Source organism: Dasypus novemcinctus, chromosome 1 (genome assembly GCF_030445035.2).
Source record: "Dasypus novemcinctus isolate mDasNov1 chromosome 1, mDasNov1.1.hap2, whole genome shotgun sequence".
Lineage (NCBI taxonomy): Eukaryota > Metazoa > Chordata > Mammalia > Cingulata > Dasypodidae > Dasypus > Dasypus novemcinctus.
In genome coordinates this window covers 126,677,284-126,695,411 of record NC_080673.1, presented here as the reverse complement: position 1 = coordinate 126,695,411, position 18,128 = coordinate 126,677,284, and the positions used below count along the sequence as shown (strand labels likewise).

At 39.4% G+C, this 18,128-nt stretch overlaps 1 protein-coding gene across 1 annotated transcript in view; it reads left to right on the top strand.

Annotated features, from left to right (window-relative positions):
• Positions 1-18,128, top strand: part of FRAS1 (Fraser extracellular matrix complex subunit 1) — a 537,120-nt gene that overhangs the window by 247,042 nt on the left and 271,950 nt on the right. Inside the window, exons 7-11 of the mRNA XM_058296546.1 lie at positions 9,033-9,116; positions 10,000-10,101; positions 10,392-10,583; positions 15,096-15,185; positions 16,997-17,032. Coding sequence (XP_058152529.1) covers positions 9,033-9,116; positions 10,000-10,101; positions 10,392-10,583; positions 15,096-15,185; positions 16,997-17,032 — 504 coding nt within the window. The remainder of the gene's footprint in view (positions 1-9,032; positions 9,117-9,999; positions 10,102-10,391; positions 10,584-15,095; positions 15,186-16,996; positions 17,033-18,128) is intronic.

The window sequence follows — 18,128 nt, the reverse complement described above, 5'->3', positions numbered from 1 at the left end:
CCAGTGTCTTACTTTTTTCATTTTGTCCTCAAAGAAGTTTTAGGTTACAGAAAAGTCACATACTGAATACAGAGGACTCCCATATACCCAACATCCTCCCCCTTTTCCCCCTTCCCCTATTAATACCATTTTCTATGTGGGTTTGTTACAACTGATGTACAAATATTGAAACATAGCTACTAACCATGGTCAATGGTTTACATTATGGTTTATATTTTGAACTATACACTTTTATAAACGTTGATGCAATTCAACATGGCTTGTATCCATCATAGCAAGATCACGCAGAACACTTTCATAGCCCCCAAATTGCTCCCTGTTCTATTTCTCCCTCCTCCACCCTTGGTACCCATGGCAACCATCAGGCTTCATTCCTTGAAGCACAAGATTCATAGTTACTTGCAACAAGACTGAGGCTTGACACACTGGTCTGTCCTCCCCTATTAGGCACTGCCCATGCTCTTGAGAGACTCCTGCCCCTCTATTTGATAACATAGCAGGCCTCCCCAGGGAGTCCACCACCTTGTCACTCATTATGTGGGTCTCCACCCACTGATATAACACACTATGACAAGATGAACACTCACACAGGAGCCTACCTTAGGTGTACTCTGAATCCGAATGTCCCCCAAATCCAACACGCCAAACTAGCAACCGTTACTTGTCACATTACAAACAGCATTCCCATCATTGTAGTGTCAACCATGTACCCAACAATCCCCAGTGTTCACCTGCTCCCTCCCCCAACCCTACCCCCAGTTCCTTGGACAATCCAACCCACCCTCCCCACCCCACCCTTCTGATAAACCAGCACTGCCCAGCCCAACAGTGTCACTGGAGCACTGTCATGCCCCTTCACTGTATAATTACATACTTTCACTTTATCATAGATTTTGCCCATATGGGTGTTGGCTCACAGCCTTCTTCTCCCTTTCTATTTCCTGTAAACCTATCTTCCAGACTCTAGCTCTGTGAGTTGACTCAATTTGTTTAATTCATATCAGTGAGGTCATGTAATATTTTTCCTTCAGTGCCTTTCTTGCTCCACTCCAAATAAGGTCCTCAAGATTTATCCATATTATCCCATGTGCACTGTTTTACTTCTTACAGCTGAGTAATATTCCATTGTATGTATGTACCACAATTTATTTATCCATTCATCTGTTAAAGAGCATTTGGGTTGATTATAGCTTTTGGCAATAGTGAATGATGCTGCTATGAACATTGGTGTGCATATATCTGTTCGTGTCCTTGCTTTCAGTTCTTCTGGGTATATACCCAGCAGTGGAATTGTTGGATCATATGGCAGTTCTATAGTTAGTTTTCTGAGGAACTGCCAAACTCTCCTCCACAGTGGCTGCAATATTCTACATTCCCACCAGCAGTGGATAAGTGTTCCCATTCCTTCACAACTTCTTCAACACTTGATGTCCTCTGTTTTTCTAATGGCTGCCAGTCTAATGGGTATAAGATGATACTTCACTATACTTTGATTTGCATTTTCCTGATAGCTAATGATGTTGAGCATCTTTCCATGTGCTTTTTAGCTATTTTATTTCTTTTTTTGGAGAAGTATCTATTCAAATCACTTGTCCATTTTTTCATGGGTTTTTTGTCTTTATTTTTAAGGTGTATGATTTCTTTTTATATGCTGGATATTATGTCCCTATCAGATACATGGTTGCCAAATATTTTCTCCCATTAAATAGGCTGCCTTTTCACTTTCTTGACAAACTCCTTTGTGGTGCAAAAGTTCTTTATTTTTCAGAAGTCCCATTTATCTATTTTTTTCTTTTGTTGCTCATGCTTTGGGTGTAAAGTTCCTGAAACCATTTCCTAATGCAAGATCCTGTAGATGTTTCCCTATGTTATCTTCTAGGAGCTTTATGGTCTTGGCTCTTTATTTATATCTTTGATCCTTCTTGAGTTAATTTTTGTATAAGGTGTGAGATGGTGTTCCTCTCTCATTCTTTTGGATATGGATATCCAGTTGTCCAAACACCATTTGTTGAAGAGGCCGTTTTCTCCTAGTTGATAGGCTTGGCGGCCTTTTTGAATATCAGTTGACTGTATAAGCGAAAATCTAAATCAGAACTCTCAATTCAGTTCCATTGATCAGTATGTCTATCCTTGTGCCAATACCATGCAGTTGAGCCCATTGTAGCTTTGTAGTATATTTTATTTTATTTTTTAAAAGATTTATTTATTTATTTATTTATTTCTCTCCCCTCCTGCCCCCCAACCCCGGTTGTCTGTTCTCTGTGTCTATTTGCTGCATCTTCTTTGTCCGCTTCTGTTGTTGTCAGCATCATGGGAATCTGTTTCTTTTTGTTGCATCATCTTGTTGTGTCAGCTCTCCGTGTGTGCGGCACCATTCCTGGGCAGGCTGCACTTTCTTTCGTGCTGGGCGGCTCTCCTTAAGGGGCGCACTCCTTGCGCATGGGGCTTCCCTATGTGGGGGACACCCCCGCATGGCAGGGCACTTCTTGCGTGCATCAGCACTGCGCATGGGCCAGCTCCACATGGGTCAAGGAGGCCCGGGGTTTGAACCGTGGACCTCCCATGTGGTAGACGGATGCCCTAACCACTGGGCCAAGTCTGCCACCCCTGTAGTATATTTTATATGTTGTTGAATACAGTTAGCAAGTTTATCTCATTGAGTATTTTAGTATCTAGTTTCATTAGAAAGATTGGTCTATAGCTTTCCTTTCTTGTGAGAGATTGGTGTGTAGTTTTCTTTTCTTTCCTTTATTTGGCTTTGGTATTAGGGTGATGTTGGCATCATAGAATGAGTTAGGCAATGTTCCCTCCACACCTATTTTTTGGAAGAGTTTAAGCAGGATGGTGTCAGCTCTTTCCAGAATGTTTGGTAGAATTCACCTGTGAAACCATCTGTTCCTGGGTTCCTCTTTGTTGGGAAGTTTTTTATTATTAATTCTATCTTGCTACTTGTCATTGGTCTGTTGATTTTATCCATTTCTTCTTTTGACATTGTAAGCTGCTTGTGTGTATCTAGGAATTTGTCCATTTCCTCTAAATTATCCATCTTTTTGGCATATAATTTTTCAAAGTATCCTCTTATCACACTCTTTCTTTCTGCAGGGTTAGTTGTGATATCCCCTTCCTCTTTTCCTATTTTATGTATTGCATCTTCTCTCTTTTTTTTTTTTTTTCATTTATCTATTAACAGTTTGTCTGAAATTTAGGAATATTTTTATCTCTGCTGATCTTAACCCTATAACCTCCTTTACATTCAATTATGGAATTTAATGCTGTAGAGGAGAAATCCGAAGTCCTTACTTTCAATACCAATATATGCAACTAGTATTTTATGTTGGATTCTTGTAGAATGATCAGATATTTTGTAGGATATTTATAGGTGAGGTCTCTTTTCACTTATTTTGCCTGGAATATTCTGGATCTTTTTCAGTCTGCATTCTGGTTTCTTAAACATTTTCTTCAGTTTTACCTTTGATTAATTATATCCATTCCAGGTATTCTCTTTTCTTCAGGATCACCTATGATACTTAGGTTGTTCCCCTCTCCTTCCCTCTCTTTATTTATCATTTCTCTTTTTTTTTTTCTTTGTGTCTTCTTCCTCTCTATTACAGAGAGACCTTCTTCAATTTGTATTTACTACCTCTGGTATAGCCTTTTTTTTTTAACTTTCTTTCTTGAAAAAAGTCCAAGTCCACAGGACAGCTACAAAAATAATACAAACACCACACTGAGAACTCCAGTACACTCTAACCCCCCATATATCCAGATCCACCAACCACAATCCCCTGCCACCTTTACCACACCTCTCCATCCCTCCATCCATCCGTCCACATTCTGAACACTTGAAGCAGGCTGCACACATATTACTCCTTGAACACACACACTTCTGTGTACTTCTCTCACAAATAAGGACACCCACCATTCATTCACCTAAGTGTAGTAACCAAGTCCAAGAAATCCAACATTGACATAAAGTCCATATTCAATATTCCAGTTTCCTCCCACATCTCAGTAATGTCCTCTTGATCTCCCTACCCCCACCCCTGACCCTATCCAGTATTATACTTTGCATTTAACCATCATCATTTCTCAGTTTCTCCTTCAGTCTTTCTTTTTTAACTGTGGAAACTCATATACAACACTGATCCTCCCATCCCAACACATTCCAAGGGTTGCATTGCCCTTATCACCACCATCACTACAACCCTCCCTTCACCCTAACAGAAACCCCATACCTATTCTGCATCAGCTCCCCATTGCCCCTGCCCACCCCTGGCAACCTGCATTCTACTCCCCATTAAAAACAAATTTGCACATTCTCCTATAGCTTCCTGGTGGTCACCTGGGACTTAAACTTAAATTTACAACAATCTTGTTTGCTTTGGTACCAACTTAATAACTTAATGTTTTAAAAGTCTAATTTAATTTAGGTTCCTGCACCCCTCTGTCCCCCCCACCTCCGTATAGTTCCTTTCACAAATTACATATCTATTAATATATATTATGAGTTCAAAACCACAGATCTATCATCATAGTCCATGCATTTGCATGGAGTTAAAAATTAAAAATACAACAGTTCTGGTATTATATTTACCCATGTCCTCATTGTCCCTTGAGATCTTTATTTCTTCATGTGGCTTCAGTTAATTGTCTAGTGTTTTTTCCTTTCAACCTGCAATACTCACTTTAGCAACTCTCATGAGCTGATCTTGTGGTGACAAAATCCCTCAGTACTTGTTTATTTGGGAATGTCTAAATTCCTCCCTGATTTTTTTTTTTTGGGGGGGAGGTACCTGGGATTGAATCTGGGACCTTGTACGTGGGGAGAAGCCACTCAACCACTGAGCTACATCTGCTCCCCCTTCCCTAATTTTTGAGAGATAGTTTTGTTGGATACAGAATTCTTGGTTGGCAAACTTTTGCTTTCAGCACTTTAAATAAATCTTCTTACAGACTTCATGCCTCCCTGATTTTTGATGAGAAATTGGCATTTAATCTCATTGCAGTTCCCTTGGAATTTACAGTTTGATTATAACATAGTATGGCACAGGTATTTTTGGTTTTATCCTGCTGGGAATTTTTTGAGTGTCTTCATGTGTATATTTATGTCTTTCATTAAATTTTGGAAGTTTTCAGCCATTGTTTCTTCGAGTAGCCTGTCTACTTCTTTTTCTCTTTCTTCTCCTTCTGGGACTCCTACAATGTGTGCAATGATATACTTGATGGTGTCCCACACAGGCTCTGTTCACTTTTTCTCCTTCTTTCCTCATTCTGCTTCTCAGACTGGATGATTACTGTTGAACTCCTTTGGGGAATTTTTAATTTACGTTACTGTGGTCCTCAGCTCTGTTTGGTTTCTCTTCATAATTTATATCTCTCTATTGATGCTCTCTTTGTGTTCATCTGTTATTTTCCTGATTTCCTTTAGGTCTTTGAGCATATTTAGGACCAATTTTAAAAGTCTTTGGAAAGTCCCAAGTCTGATCCTCCTCATTGTTGTTTCCTGAAGCTTTCTCCTTTGCCTGATACGTCACTTCCTGTTTCTTTATATGGTTTGAAATATTTTGTTGAAAACTGGACACTTTGATATTTTAGTGTGTTATTGCTGGAATTTAGTCTTGGAGGTGTCTGTTTCTTAAGCTTCTATCCAGTTAGTGTTTTTAAAGATCTTTCCCTGAATGACAGGAGCTAACAATAAAAAGAAGGAAAAAAGAAAACACCTTTCTCAGTCTTTGCAGATTGACTTGTGCAAATGCTTTCTTTCATGGCTTATCTATACAATGACTTTGGAGAATAGATCCAAGCCAGAGTATAGAGCCCTCCCTGATTCAGTTTCCTTACTGTCCCGGGCCCTGCACTGTGTGTGCTACAGCCATCAATCCCTTGCCCAAGGCAGCGTGACTTTACTGCTTTCTGACAGCATTCTATGGAGATCTTGGTGAGCCACCTCCTCCATGTAGGGAAAGGTCTAGGACAGCAAATCATGCTGGCCACCACCAGACAGACTGATTCAGACATATATGCTCCCAGTATGTGCACAAGGGTTTCTTTGCTCACTCTGGAACTGGGACCAAAGATCTGCACTGAGAGTGCCGGCCAGCTTTGCCTCAGGTGGGTGGGGGATGTGTGAGGGGTGCGCGAGGGACCAGCCAAGGCACCACAAGATCCTACTGCTTTTAAGAGCTTTTTCTTGATTGAGTGTGCACCTTATTATTATATTCCTTTAACTGTTTTCTGGAGCTTTTAAAAGACGTTTTTGCCAGTTCTTGCTGGTTGTTCAAACTTTCTATGGAGGAACAGAGCCCTGAAGTGTCTCACTCTGCCATCTTGATTGGGGCAGGCCCTCCAGTATAGATTTTAATTTTATGATTTCACTTTAATTTTCTTTTAATTCTTCTTTATTTCCCCTATCATTGATTCAATTACTTTTTTGTCCCAGTGTTCATTCTTTATTGCTTCCTGTTTCCATTTAATAAAGACTACATTTTCTGCATCATGCTGAAGTTGCAAAATGTCTTTTAAACATTTTCTTTTAGATCCTGTAGTAAATAGTGTTCAGAAATCTGCTTTCTCTAAATCTTCAGAATGTTATTCCTTTTGCTTGTTCTTCATGGTTTTTTATAGGTCTCAAGTTGCCTTCTTTCTATTTAGTCATCCCTGATCAAGAGAAATCTATCTATCTCTTGATCCTTGCTTGAAAGTGACAAGAGTCAGTGGCCTGCCCTGGGATAATTCCCCCTTTTGGATACATGGTCAGATAACTAGGAAATGTTTCTGTCTCTTATTCCAAGGATTTAACAGGTTTTCATTTACTATAGCTCTGTTGTACTGAGATTAATTATTTCCCTGCCTCCTCTGCTTATCTGTCTTACATTCTGACTGTATGAAACCAAAAACTAATACTTAGTTTGCATTGTTGTGAAGGCTCTTTCAATCTTTTGTTTTTTACATTTGGGGTGGCTTTATAATTACTCCTATTTCTTAACATTGCCTCCACCTACCTCACACACATACTTACTATGTATTTGTTTCCTGGGCCCTGGCTACACATAGAAAGCACAATACTGAGGCAGGTGAAAGTCTAGGGATGACACTGTAACTGCCCCCCAGCACAGTGGCCCCGTGTTGGAGCAAATGAAGGCTATATTCTGTTTGACATAGGAAGGTGTAAATTTAGGAAGAAATGATGGTTCTACTCTGTATTTGGGCTTGCACAGGAAAGGAAGGCCCCAGAATGTCTTATTGTCAGTGGGACTTCCTCTTGGCCATGACAGTAGATTGGCTGTTAATTCTACTTTTTGGAGGTAAAGTTTTCATCTCTTTATGTGACCTCAGAGGTATTGTGTGTGTGTGTGGGGGGGGTAGCATTTTGTTAAGAGGTTTTAACCATAGATGCTGTAAACTCCTTTATTGTAGGTATTTTTGTTTAAGGAGTGTTGAAATATCATAATTAAATCTTTCCTTAATGGTAATCCTGCCCCAAATTGCAATGACTTTGTCTTAGTTTCTGTAGCAGTTTGATAGGGTTCATGAATTCCAAAAATAGATATTGGATTATGTTTGTAAATTGGTCTGTACCTGGGCATGATTAAATTATGATTAGGGCTTTGGTTGGACCACTTCAGTAGGGTGTTGAATCCCTGACCCTTGGTGGGTGGGGACTCACAGATAAGAGACATGGTAAAGGACAGAGTTGGAGTTTTGATGCTAGAGTCTTGAGCTGGAGCCCCAGGAAGTAAGCACAGAGGAGCTTGGTCCTGAGGAAAGAGAGAAGGCCTGGGAAGAAAAAGAAGCTGTTCACCTAATAGTCTACAGCTGGCCTTGTGGAGAAAACAGAGGAGCTGAGTTCAGAGAGAAATGAACCCTGGAAAGAGAGGAATCCAGGAAGCCTGAACCCTGGCAGATGTCGATAGCCATCTTGCTCCAACACGTGGCATCACACTTTGGTGAGGGAAGTAACTTATGCCTTATTGGCTGGTAGCTGTAAGCTTCTATCCCAAATAAATGCCCTTTACAAAAACCAGCCAATTTCTGGTATTTTGGCCACCCTTTGGGTGACTAATAGTTTCCTAGGGCAGCCACACAAAGTACCTCCAACTAGGTGGCTTAAAACAACAGAAATGTATTGTCTCAAAGTTCTGGAGGTTAGAAGTATGAAACCCAGGTGTCAACAGGGCCATGCTTCCTCTAAAGTCTGTAGGGAAGAATCTGTTCCATGCCTCTCTCTTGGCTTTTGGTGATGACTGGCTGGCAATCCATGGCATTCTCTGCCTCAGTCATCACATGGCATCCTTCCCTCTATCTGTGGCCAAATGTCTTCTTCTTACAAGGAGTCCAGTCATGTTAAGGGACTATACTTTTCAAATATGACCTCATTTCAATTTTCCCAACTCAATTTGTAACACTATTTCCAAATAAGGCCACATTGTGAGATACCTTGGGATTACAACTTCATCATATCTTTTTGTGGAACATAATTCAATCCGTTAACTGGCTTATTTCTAGATATCTAGGGGTATGATTCCTTCCTTCTTTTCTTCCTCCTTCCCTCCCTCCCTCCCTTTCTTTCTTCCAACATATTAAGGAACTTCCTAATGCACATTTATAAAGGTGTGGATTCATATAAAGATACAAAAGAACAGTGAAGAGGCTTATCAAGGAAGTGATACCTTCAGTTTTGCATTTAGAGTTAGAGTTGACTCAGCAGAAGGGTGAATGTTCTTCAGGGTTGATATTGTCAGTGCCTATAAGTGAATGCTCTGAAGTGCTGTTATTATTGTTGCTATTACTTATGCTTTTATTTGTCATAGATGAGGCTGAGAGTTGAAGAATGTCTAAACTTCCTAAGAGTCACACTCACTTTGGAAAATGCTGTCCTATTAAAGTCCCAGTTGAGTAATAAAAGCTAAATGAGAGGAAATTGCTGTTATAGATGCTTGAAGCATCTGATCGAGTTGGCTGTGAATGGAATTGCCCTCCTGTTTGTGGACTGTATTAACATTTCCTTTCGATGCATTGTTTTGTGTGTGAAGGATGAAGTCGTAGTCCGAGTGCCTGGAAAATGCTGCCCACAGTGCTCTGCACGGTCCTGCTCTGCGGCTGGCCAAGTTCACGAGGTAACCTTTGATAGCCCACATGTAGGTGTTTAGACACAAGTTCTCACACATCTGCCCTCCACCCTTCCAACCACCACCCTCATGCCTGACTCTTTGCCAGGATTAGTTACTTAATACATAAACAGCTTTTTTTCTTCTCTTCATGTGAAGCCTTTATGGAAATATTAAGTTGAAGAGGATTAGAAATATAAAGGAATGTGCTGGCAGGCAGCATCTGGCTTGTGAACCTTGGTGAACTTACTGTTCACACATCTTGGAGGGAAAAAAAGAGCTATCATTGGTTACCATCAGTTACACTTAGCTTTGAGGCTCTGGGAATGTGGTACATGTTTGCTTTGGTTGGGTTTTATGTACTGACATCCAGAACAGCCCCCCACCTTACACTGGGAGGAGGAAAAGGAAAGTAAGGGAGACAGAGGGAGATGAGGGGCTGATTGGGGGGGAACCTGCACACTTGAAACTACTATTGGAAGAATTTAGATGATAGTACCTAATTCAGAGTAGGCACCAAATAAAAATGAGTTCAACAAATGGAATGAATGAATGGCTGGATGCAGGTTCTGACTCAGGAGTACCTTGCAGAGATGAAAAAGATTACATTATTCAAAAACAAAAGGACAGGTACAAAATGAACCCAACTTCTTCTCCTATTTGTCAGCTATTCTAAAGAAGACTACATGGAAATTGGGATATGGCTCTCAGAGAATCTGGAACTGAGTTTTAGGGGAAGGATGCCCCTAATGAAGGATGCCCCTAATGAAATAATTGAATGAGGTTCTATTAAAAACTTTAATAAAAAATTGTGTTTCATGTGTCTCTTTTCTATTTGATATATGTGACATTTGGTTTTCCACTTTCTTTTTCCTTTTTTTTCTGGACCCAGCATGGTGAGCAGTGGAGTGAAAATGCCTGTACCACGTGTGTATGTGACTGGGGTGAGGTCAGATGCCACAAACAGGCCTGCCCATCACTAACATGTGAAAAGGTATTGGAGAGCATGTAGTTTGATTGTCTAAGCTTTATTCTGGGGCATTAAGAAATGCATTTCTTAATTCTTTGTGCCCTTTGAGAGAAACAAAAGTTGTGTCGATGTTCATAATGTACCTGTCATTAGGAGGCATGGAGTAGAGGGAAGGAACTTGCTTCAGCAGGTCAGGTGCGGGGAAGGAAGCAGTGAACAGTGATGGTGTTCTGTTCTTCTGCCCTGACTGGCCCTGCTGTTTTCACTATTTCCCGATCACTGCCCATCACCCCCAACCCTTTTGGTGACCTCAGGGTCAGAGCAGGGCTCGGCGTCATGGACAATGCTGTGCAGAATGTGTGTCTCCTGCTGGAAACTGCTCGCATGATGGCATTGTACGGTACCAGGATGACATGTGGAAAGGCTCGGCCTGTGAGTTCTGCATATGTGATCGAGGCCAAGTTACCTGCCGGACTGGAGAGTGTGCCAAAGTGGAGTGTGCCCAGGTAAGAAGCAGAGGCTTTTCCATTCGGACTGAAACAGCTCTTTCCACTGAGATTGCTGGTCCCCTGCCTGTTCCCGACCTCTTGGCAGCAGAAAGGACGGGCAGGTTGACTGCTCACATTTCAAGGGTCTTCGGGCACAGAGATTCTGTTGTTTAAGGTGAATGTTGTTATTTGTTCAAACTGGCTAGGAACAGCCCCCTCGAGCTTTCAGCTCTCCGTGCATCAGATCAGATTGGGAGCCCTGAGCTGGAGAGACATGATATGGGACATTAGCCTGTAGTCAGAACAGCTGGACCACATTGCTGGTGGTCTGCCCAGCTCACCATGACTGGGAGACAGTCCTACAGTTGTGCCAGTGGCCCAGCTTCTGCTGCAGACCTCATTGGCAGCATGTGGCAGAAAGGAGAGCCAGTATCTAAGGGTCTGCACCTGTGGATGAGGAAAGAAAACAAGTGTTTCTTTTTTAAAAATGTTTTTATGTTTAAAAAGAGAGAACAGTAGAGGAACTCATAAACAATTAATTCTGTTGACCTCTGTTGACTTCTGCTGTCTGCAAAATCTCTAGAAACTTCTAACAAAGGAGCCTCTGTTTGGACTGTAGATGTACATTGTAGGGAAACTTCCTTTCTTTTCTTAATTTTTTTCACCATTCAGTTTTGACCCATTGCAAAACAAATTGTCTCTAAAGTTGTCTCCTTCTTCCTCATGGCTGCCTTTTGCCCCACCTATTTTCCCCAGGGATGGGAACTTGAGTTGATGAGGGAAATTTGAAATATCTGAAGCTCTGGGTGTCTGTGAAGGCACTTTTTTTTTCTAGTTCTTGTCTCTCATTTCTCGGCTCCTCTTAACACTGAGCAGAAGGAGGAACAACCTTCCAAACACGCCTGTCAGTGACAGGGCTATTTTTCATTTTGCCTCCCACTTCTAAGTCTTGGCTGAGTTGAAACATACTTAGGTAAAGAGGGTCTTGCCTTTTGCAGATTTATCCCCCCCAACACGCCTTTTCATTTCCTTTCCTTCTTTATGTTAGGGGAGTCAGAATGGTTGGATGAAGATGAGAAAAAATTCCAGTCAGGGCTCTTCTCTCCCTTTCTGTGCTCAGGCTGAGGCTGGGCTTTCTTGTCTTGGCAGTTTGCCCAGAGGATGTTGGGTTATTTTCCAAGGTTTTAATTTGTCTCATATCCTAGGTTTATGGAAAATGTGGGAGAGGTGATCCTGGTAGGGTGGCTCCTTATGTTACCAACTTTCAGTCAGGTCTGAACAGAGTCTCACTGACAGAAAGTAATTGAACCCATTATCCCAGTGTTAATGCATTCCTACCTACTTTACTGTGTTAGCTTAAGCTGGGTCTTCTTGTCTGTTCTTAGGAAAAATGGGGAACAACTGCTGAAGTGGAGAATGCTTCGATATTCCTCAAACTACCCTGTATCAACGTCTCCTTCCTTTCTAGTTTCCCTTTTTCTTCTTTGTGAAATAAGGAACTGTAATGCCTTTGTCCAAATCTTTAATCAACTAAGTTACTTCTCCCAGTTTATCTCCATGTTCCCCCAATTTTTTTTAAGGTCTGGATTCCAAACTTGTGAGCACTAGCATAAATGAAAATTTCCCTGGAACTGAATGTTATGAGAAATTCCTTCTATATATGCCATGCTTCTATAAATATCTAGTTATTGAACTTGTTAAAGCCTGAAAATGCTAACTTCCAAACTCCTTTTTAGCTTCTGTCACTGGAGATAAAAGGGTAAGGCACATTCTGTTCTCAAGAGTTCCCAGGCTTTGGGGAAAGTCAGATCTGTAAACAGAAATTATAATACACTATAGCACCAGTGATTATGGAAATTATTAAATGCATTAGAAGCACCCTGGAGGAAATGGCTACCTCTGCAAGGGGAATAGTGAAAGTATGCTTACTGCTATTTTTATTTAATTCTACCCCACTTTCTGCCATCTTCTTTCTCGAAAATATCAAGGTCATTTGATTTTTAATCTTGGATACCAAGGACCTAGAGGGTGAATTAAGTGTAAGTGTATGCACATCCATAAATTGCATAGAAGAAGAGGGAAAAATGTACAGTTTCACCATTGTAATCATCATCACATTGATTATCCCCAGAATTGTTCTGATAGCATTGAAATCAGCAAACAATTTTCCTTTGTTGGAAAAGGGGAAAATAGCATGACTCTTGTCTTTGATATCTCAAACCAAATCCCTAGTTATCAAAACATAAATAATTCAGCTTTTGAATAGCACAATACGATGATTGTCATTTTCCTATTTTACATGATGTCTTTGAACATGAATTCAGATGAAATCAGATTACTTTTTTAAAAAAATGACCTAGCATTCAAATATTAGATGTAAAATGAGGGAGAAGGAGTGTTTGAGGCTTGTAGCAAAGTGCATTTAAGAGGTTAGGTATGCCATAAACATGAGTTACCTTATCTTTTTCCAGTGGAGGAAAATTCCCTCAAAAGTGTGTTTTCTTTTCAGATGAAGAGGCTAATGGAGTCACAGAGGGTCTTTGGTCTGGTGGATGTGGTTACTTTGATGGGGAAGGGTTAGCAGATTTGATCTGGCCTATGCAGCAAAATCCTCTTAAAAAGAAAATAATTAGTTTTGTTTCACAAAGCAGTTTTGCTCAAAGCAAAAGGCAAATACTAATTAGATGAGTTCCCCATCACAGAAAACTGGCACAGTTTGGGGCATCCAGGTTTCTCCTATAAAGAGCAAATCTGTTTAGAACATCCTACTTCACCAAAAACGGTATCCTTGTTCCCCAGGAGCCGTGCTGTCTGTATTTACAGTAGCATTAGAAGACTCAGAAAAGCCCCACTTCTTTGCCCTCTTGGAATGATGGGAGCTCATTTTCAGTTTTATGTGTTGGTATTGCAGTGGCACTCAAGGAACTCTTATGTGTTTTTGTCTTTAACAGTAATACACATACTCTGTCTCATTTCGAAACACTGTTTTAAGAGACTTCGATTACATGCATATAAAACCCTTTATATGTTTTGAAAGCAAATTTCAGTAGCTTCTAGGTTAGGTCTTCACTACCAGTTGATTTGTCACATTTCTGCAAAACAATTTATATGTAAATACGCTTGCTCTGTGTAACATCCACTGCCCTCTATTGGCCCTTGATTGGCATTAAATTTTGATGGACAGTGATCTATGTAATTCCCTTCTTCTAGAAATAACTTTTTAGGCACTATAAAAAGTTAGTCATTCAGATATGTTCGTGTTACTTTTTAAAGTTGTTTTTTCCACAGTATTAAAATAATGCATATTTATTCAAAATTTTGAAGATTCAGAAAAGCAGAAAAGAGACTTAAAAGTTTACCTATAATGCTACTTTTCAAAGATGGCCAATGTTCTTTTATATCATTATTTAATGTACAGGTTTTTTAGCACAAAATATAGTTTGATCATTCTGTATATTTAATTTTGTATTATTTCTTTTTCATTTAACATGGTTCCTGCACAGAGAACAGACAACTTGGGGGGAGGGGGGTGGAGGAGGGGAGAGAAATAAATAAAAAAATAAAAATAAAAAAATAAATAATAACATGGTTCCTGGACTTTTAAATACATTTTAACTGTAATATTGGTCCAAAATTAAATAATAGTTTCAACTACAAAACTATCATTTTTTAGAAAGCAGGTACTTCTTTAGAAAGTGGAAAGTGCTTTAAAGGCTGATCTTTAGCTATAGATATTTGATGCTAGTACATGCATATGAAAAATTGTAAGCAAAGATTGGATTTTTAACAGTGGATTCTCTAATTCTGCAACAGAGTTATAATTTCTAAGTTATAGAATTCAGAATTATTTAAATTTTTGTAATAAAAGTAAAATTTTGAGAGCATTGATGCTAGGAAATTAAAGTGTTAAGGCTGAAAATTAAACATCCACCCCTTGAGACTGTGGCATTTTATGTTATCTTTATTTAAAATTAGTGATTATGTGAGTTGGAGAACATTAAACACTTCAGAATATTGAGTTAAAATTAGTTTTCTATTTAATTTATGCTTGATACTACAGCTCTGCATAAAGGGATGGAGCTGATTGTGTATTCAAGGAAAAATGTTGGTTTGATTTGAGCACTGTTAATGAAACCAAAGTCTTAAGTACAAATATTGTATATTTAAGAAAGTGCCATCCTTTTCTGAAACTCATAATTTTCCAAGACTATAACCTTAACCTTGGCTATCATTTTTATTCCTGTGAGCTCCTGATCATGGCTAGGAAATTGGGGGTGGGGGGTGGGGGGCACATATCAGTGCATAAGTATCATTGGTACTGGAGAAGAGAGTTCTTTGTGGGCTGTGGTGCATCAACTAAACTTTCCACGGGAGGGGCAGCACAGGAGGAGATGAAATAAGTAGTGGGCTAGAGCAAAGAAGGGTACTCTGGTATTCATTCCAGGCAGGCAGCCCAGCTGCTTTGCAATTTAGCACTGCTACCTGGAGATGTTAATTTGATCTGTGCCACTGCAACCCTTATTTCTACAGGGTGAAGAATTAATCCACTTAAATGGAAAATGCTGTCCTGAATGCATTTCAAGGAATAGTTATTGTGTTTATGAAGAAAATTCAGTACTTGTAAGTATCAGGCTCATAACTGAAGGCTATAAAAGAAATATGTTATTCAGAGTTTAATGAGGGGTATTGCATCCTCTGTTCTTTTATCCATTCATTTGTTCCACAGATGTTTTTGAGTACCTACTCTGCCATTGTAGTGCAGAGGCACGGACAATAAACAAACATACAGTTCACGTGATGAGGAGGATTATTAAGAATAAAGCAGTTTAAGGAGGCTAGAAAGTGTGTGCTCTTTTACATATGATGATCAGGGAAGTCCTCTCTAATGTGGAGAAATTCAAGCAAGACCTGTAGGAAGTGAGGGAGCAAACACAGGACTCCCTTGGGGAAGCCTACCAGGAAGAGGGAACTGCAATGCAAAGGCAATGAAACAGAAGTGTGTTTGGCATGTCCAAGAAACAGCAAGACAGTGAGTTTGACTGGAGTAAAGTGAATGGAAATGAGGCCCAGAAGTAGCCTGAAAGCCATGGTAGAGATTCTGAGTTTTACCCTGAGCAGAGGTTTGCACAGAACAGCACTGTGATCTGACCTACTTGTAAACGGTTCACTTTGTCTGCTCATGGATGAGTGACGAAAGGGGTGACTGGTCTAGTTAGAAGGTTTGTGCTGTAGTCCAGATAAAGGATGCTGGTGGCTTGGTCTAGGAAGGAAGTGGTGAACGTGTTAAAAAATAAATAAAGTGGTCAGGCTCTAGATATATTTTGCAGGATTTTGATGGATCGGATGTGGAGTGAAGCTCCATTTGCTGAGTTTATTTCTCCCTGTGTCTTTATTTTTTTATTGTATCACCCAAAGGGAAAAATATTTATCTTAATCTCCTCAAGTTTGCCCTATTTATGTAGCCCATACTTTCCACATGGGCTTTTGGAATGTTGGTAAATACAATGTGTTCTTAAAAGTATGCCAGTTGATCATAAATACAACTACTTCATTCACCAGTTATAATAGAATCATGAGAATTAGGATTAGCTGCCTTGATTTGTGAACCAATTCCTGTGAACTTTCTCTTTGTGATTTGGAAAACTAAAGCTGCCAGTCTGCACGTGATTTTGTATATCCTAGGGAGGCAGTATTGGGTAAATGTGCTAACAGCCCATGATCTCTGTTAAAATCCCTACTCTGCAACCTACTAATTGTGATGTTGGACAAATTATGTTATCCTCAACTCTAAAATGGAGATAATAATAGTACTTAGCTCATGGGGCTATTGAGGTGTTCTGAGAACAATGTTTGGCACATCAAAATTGCTTAAGAATACCTATTACTATTATACCTTTGACTTTATATGTTTCATTGTGATATTTCATCATTTAGTCACCTTGGTTCTTAAGAATTTAGGAGACTAACAGCTCCCTATAAATGTTGAATTAGTGCTTCCTCAATGATAATCAACTATACTTTCCCTTTTGGGAGGTAAATTGAGCTCAGTGGAATTAGAGAAAAGCAAGTTGTTTTATACAAGCACATATCCCAACGATGTCCTGGTACCACCATAAATCCAGGAATTTGCTCTTGCAAGCTGAGATCCCTTAACTGTAAAGTCCTTCGTATTGAGAGGACTGAAGCCAAATAAGTGCTTAAGATCAAAGTAAGAATAAGAAATCAAAAATATTTCCTAGGCATGATGTCTTCATCTCACATTGGTATGTTTCTCTTATTTTCAGTATGATAGGCTTTCTTTTTATTCATAACAAGTGGATGAAGTTGCATGCTATTTGAGGAAAAATGGATAACTCCTAATAAAAAATGAATAGATCAATCTAATGGTGTGTTTTTAGTGGCATAATAAAATCATCTCTCTCTGTTCTTAGATGTCCTCAAATGCGAGTGAAATTAAACGTATTCCAGTAAGTATTGATTTTTAGCTTGTACAAAGATATTTACCAAATTGTTTTAGCTAATAATCTGCCTGAACTATGTTGGGAAACATTAATGCTTTAGTATTTTTAGCAATCATGGTTGATAGGCATCATGGTCAGGAATTAAGTGTCTTAGTGATAACTAAGACTTTGATCCATTAGCTTTGCTCCTTTCCTTAGCTTATTTTTTCCCACAGTTGATAATTAATACCTCTTCAACTACAAGGTCCCTTTTCTTCAGCGGAATTTCGTGTACTGGATAGTTGCTGAAGAAAATGTCTCTTAGATTTGGGAAGTTAAACCAAACTGAATGTTCATTCTATCCAGGTTGTTTGCAGAACAATGTTATTTGATTTCTTGAGTGTGTTTGTTCACACAAGCAAGCTTACAATTGTGGAGGTTATAGAATAAGGGGCTAGGACCTTGGTCATTCATGAAATGGAAGAGAAGCTCTTCTGCCTTCAAAAAAGAATATTCCTCCATTTTGTAAGATTGCCACAAGTTGTTGCCAAATACTTTGGAATATTTAATGCCAGCAGGTCTAATAAATAGTTTTTCAAACTTTCGTTTTAAAATATGCTCTCCCATTCTCTACTTTTTAAAATGTCCCTTATCACTCCATTCTAGATTCTGGTAGAAACCTTTGTCTTTAATATCTCCAGGGCGAGTGAATTTGTGAGCAAAAATGAATTGCTCTTTATAATTCATTTTGGACTCTCTGTCACAGTGCTAATGTTTATTGCCGTAATTTGCTTGGCTGAAGAGAATATTTTACTGGGAGAAAGCCAATGGCACATCTACAACTCACTAAAAATGGGCCTGCAAAAGCTTTAATTTTAAAAATACAAAGACTCTATTATTGCAGTAACCATGAGGAAATTCAGGGCCCTAACCATGTTTGCCATTGTTATTATACAGGTTTTATTTAATGTACCTGCTAATCACTAGGTATATAGTAATCCCTGAGAGAGGAAGATTGAAAGAATATGTGTGTATGTGTGTGTGTGCTGGTGAGATAGGATGAAAAATAAGTTTTAAATGCTTTGGCTTATTCTGGTAGCCCCAGAATACTTTCACAGTTTAT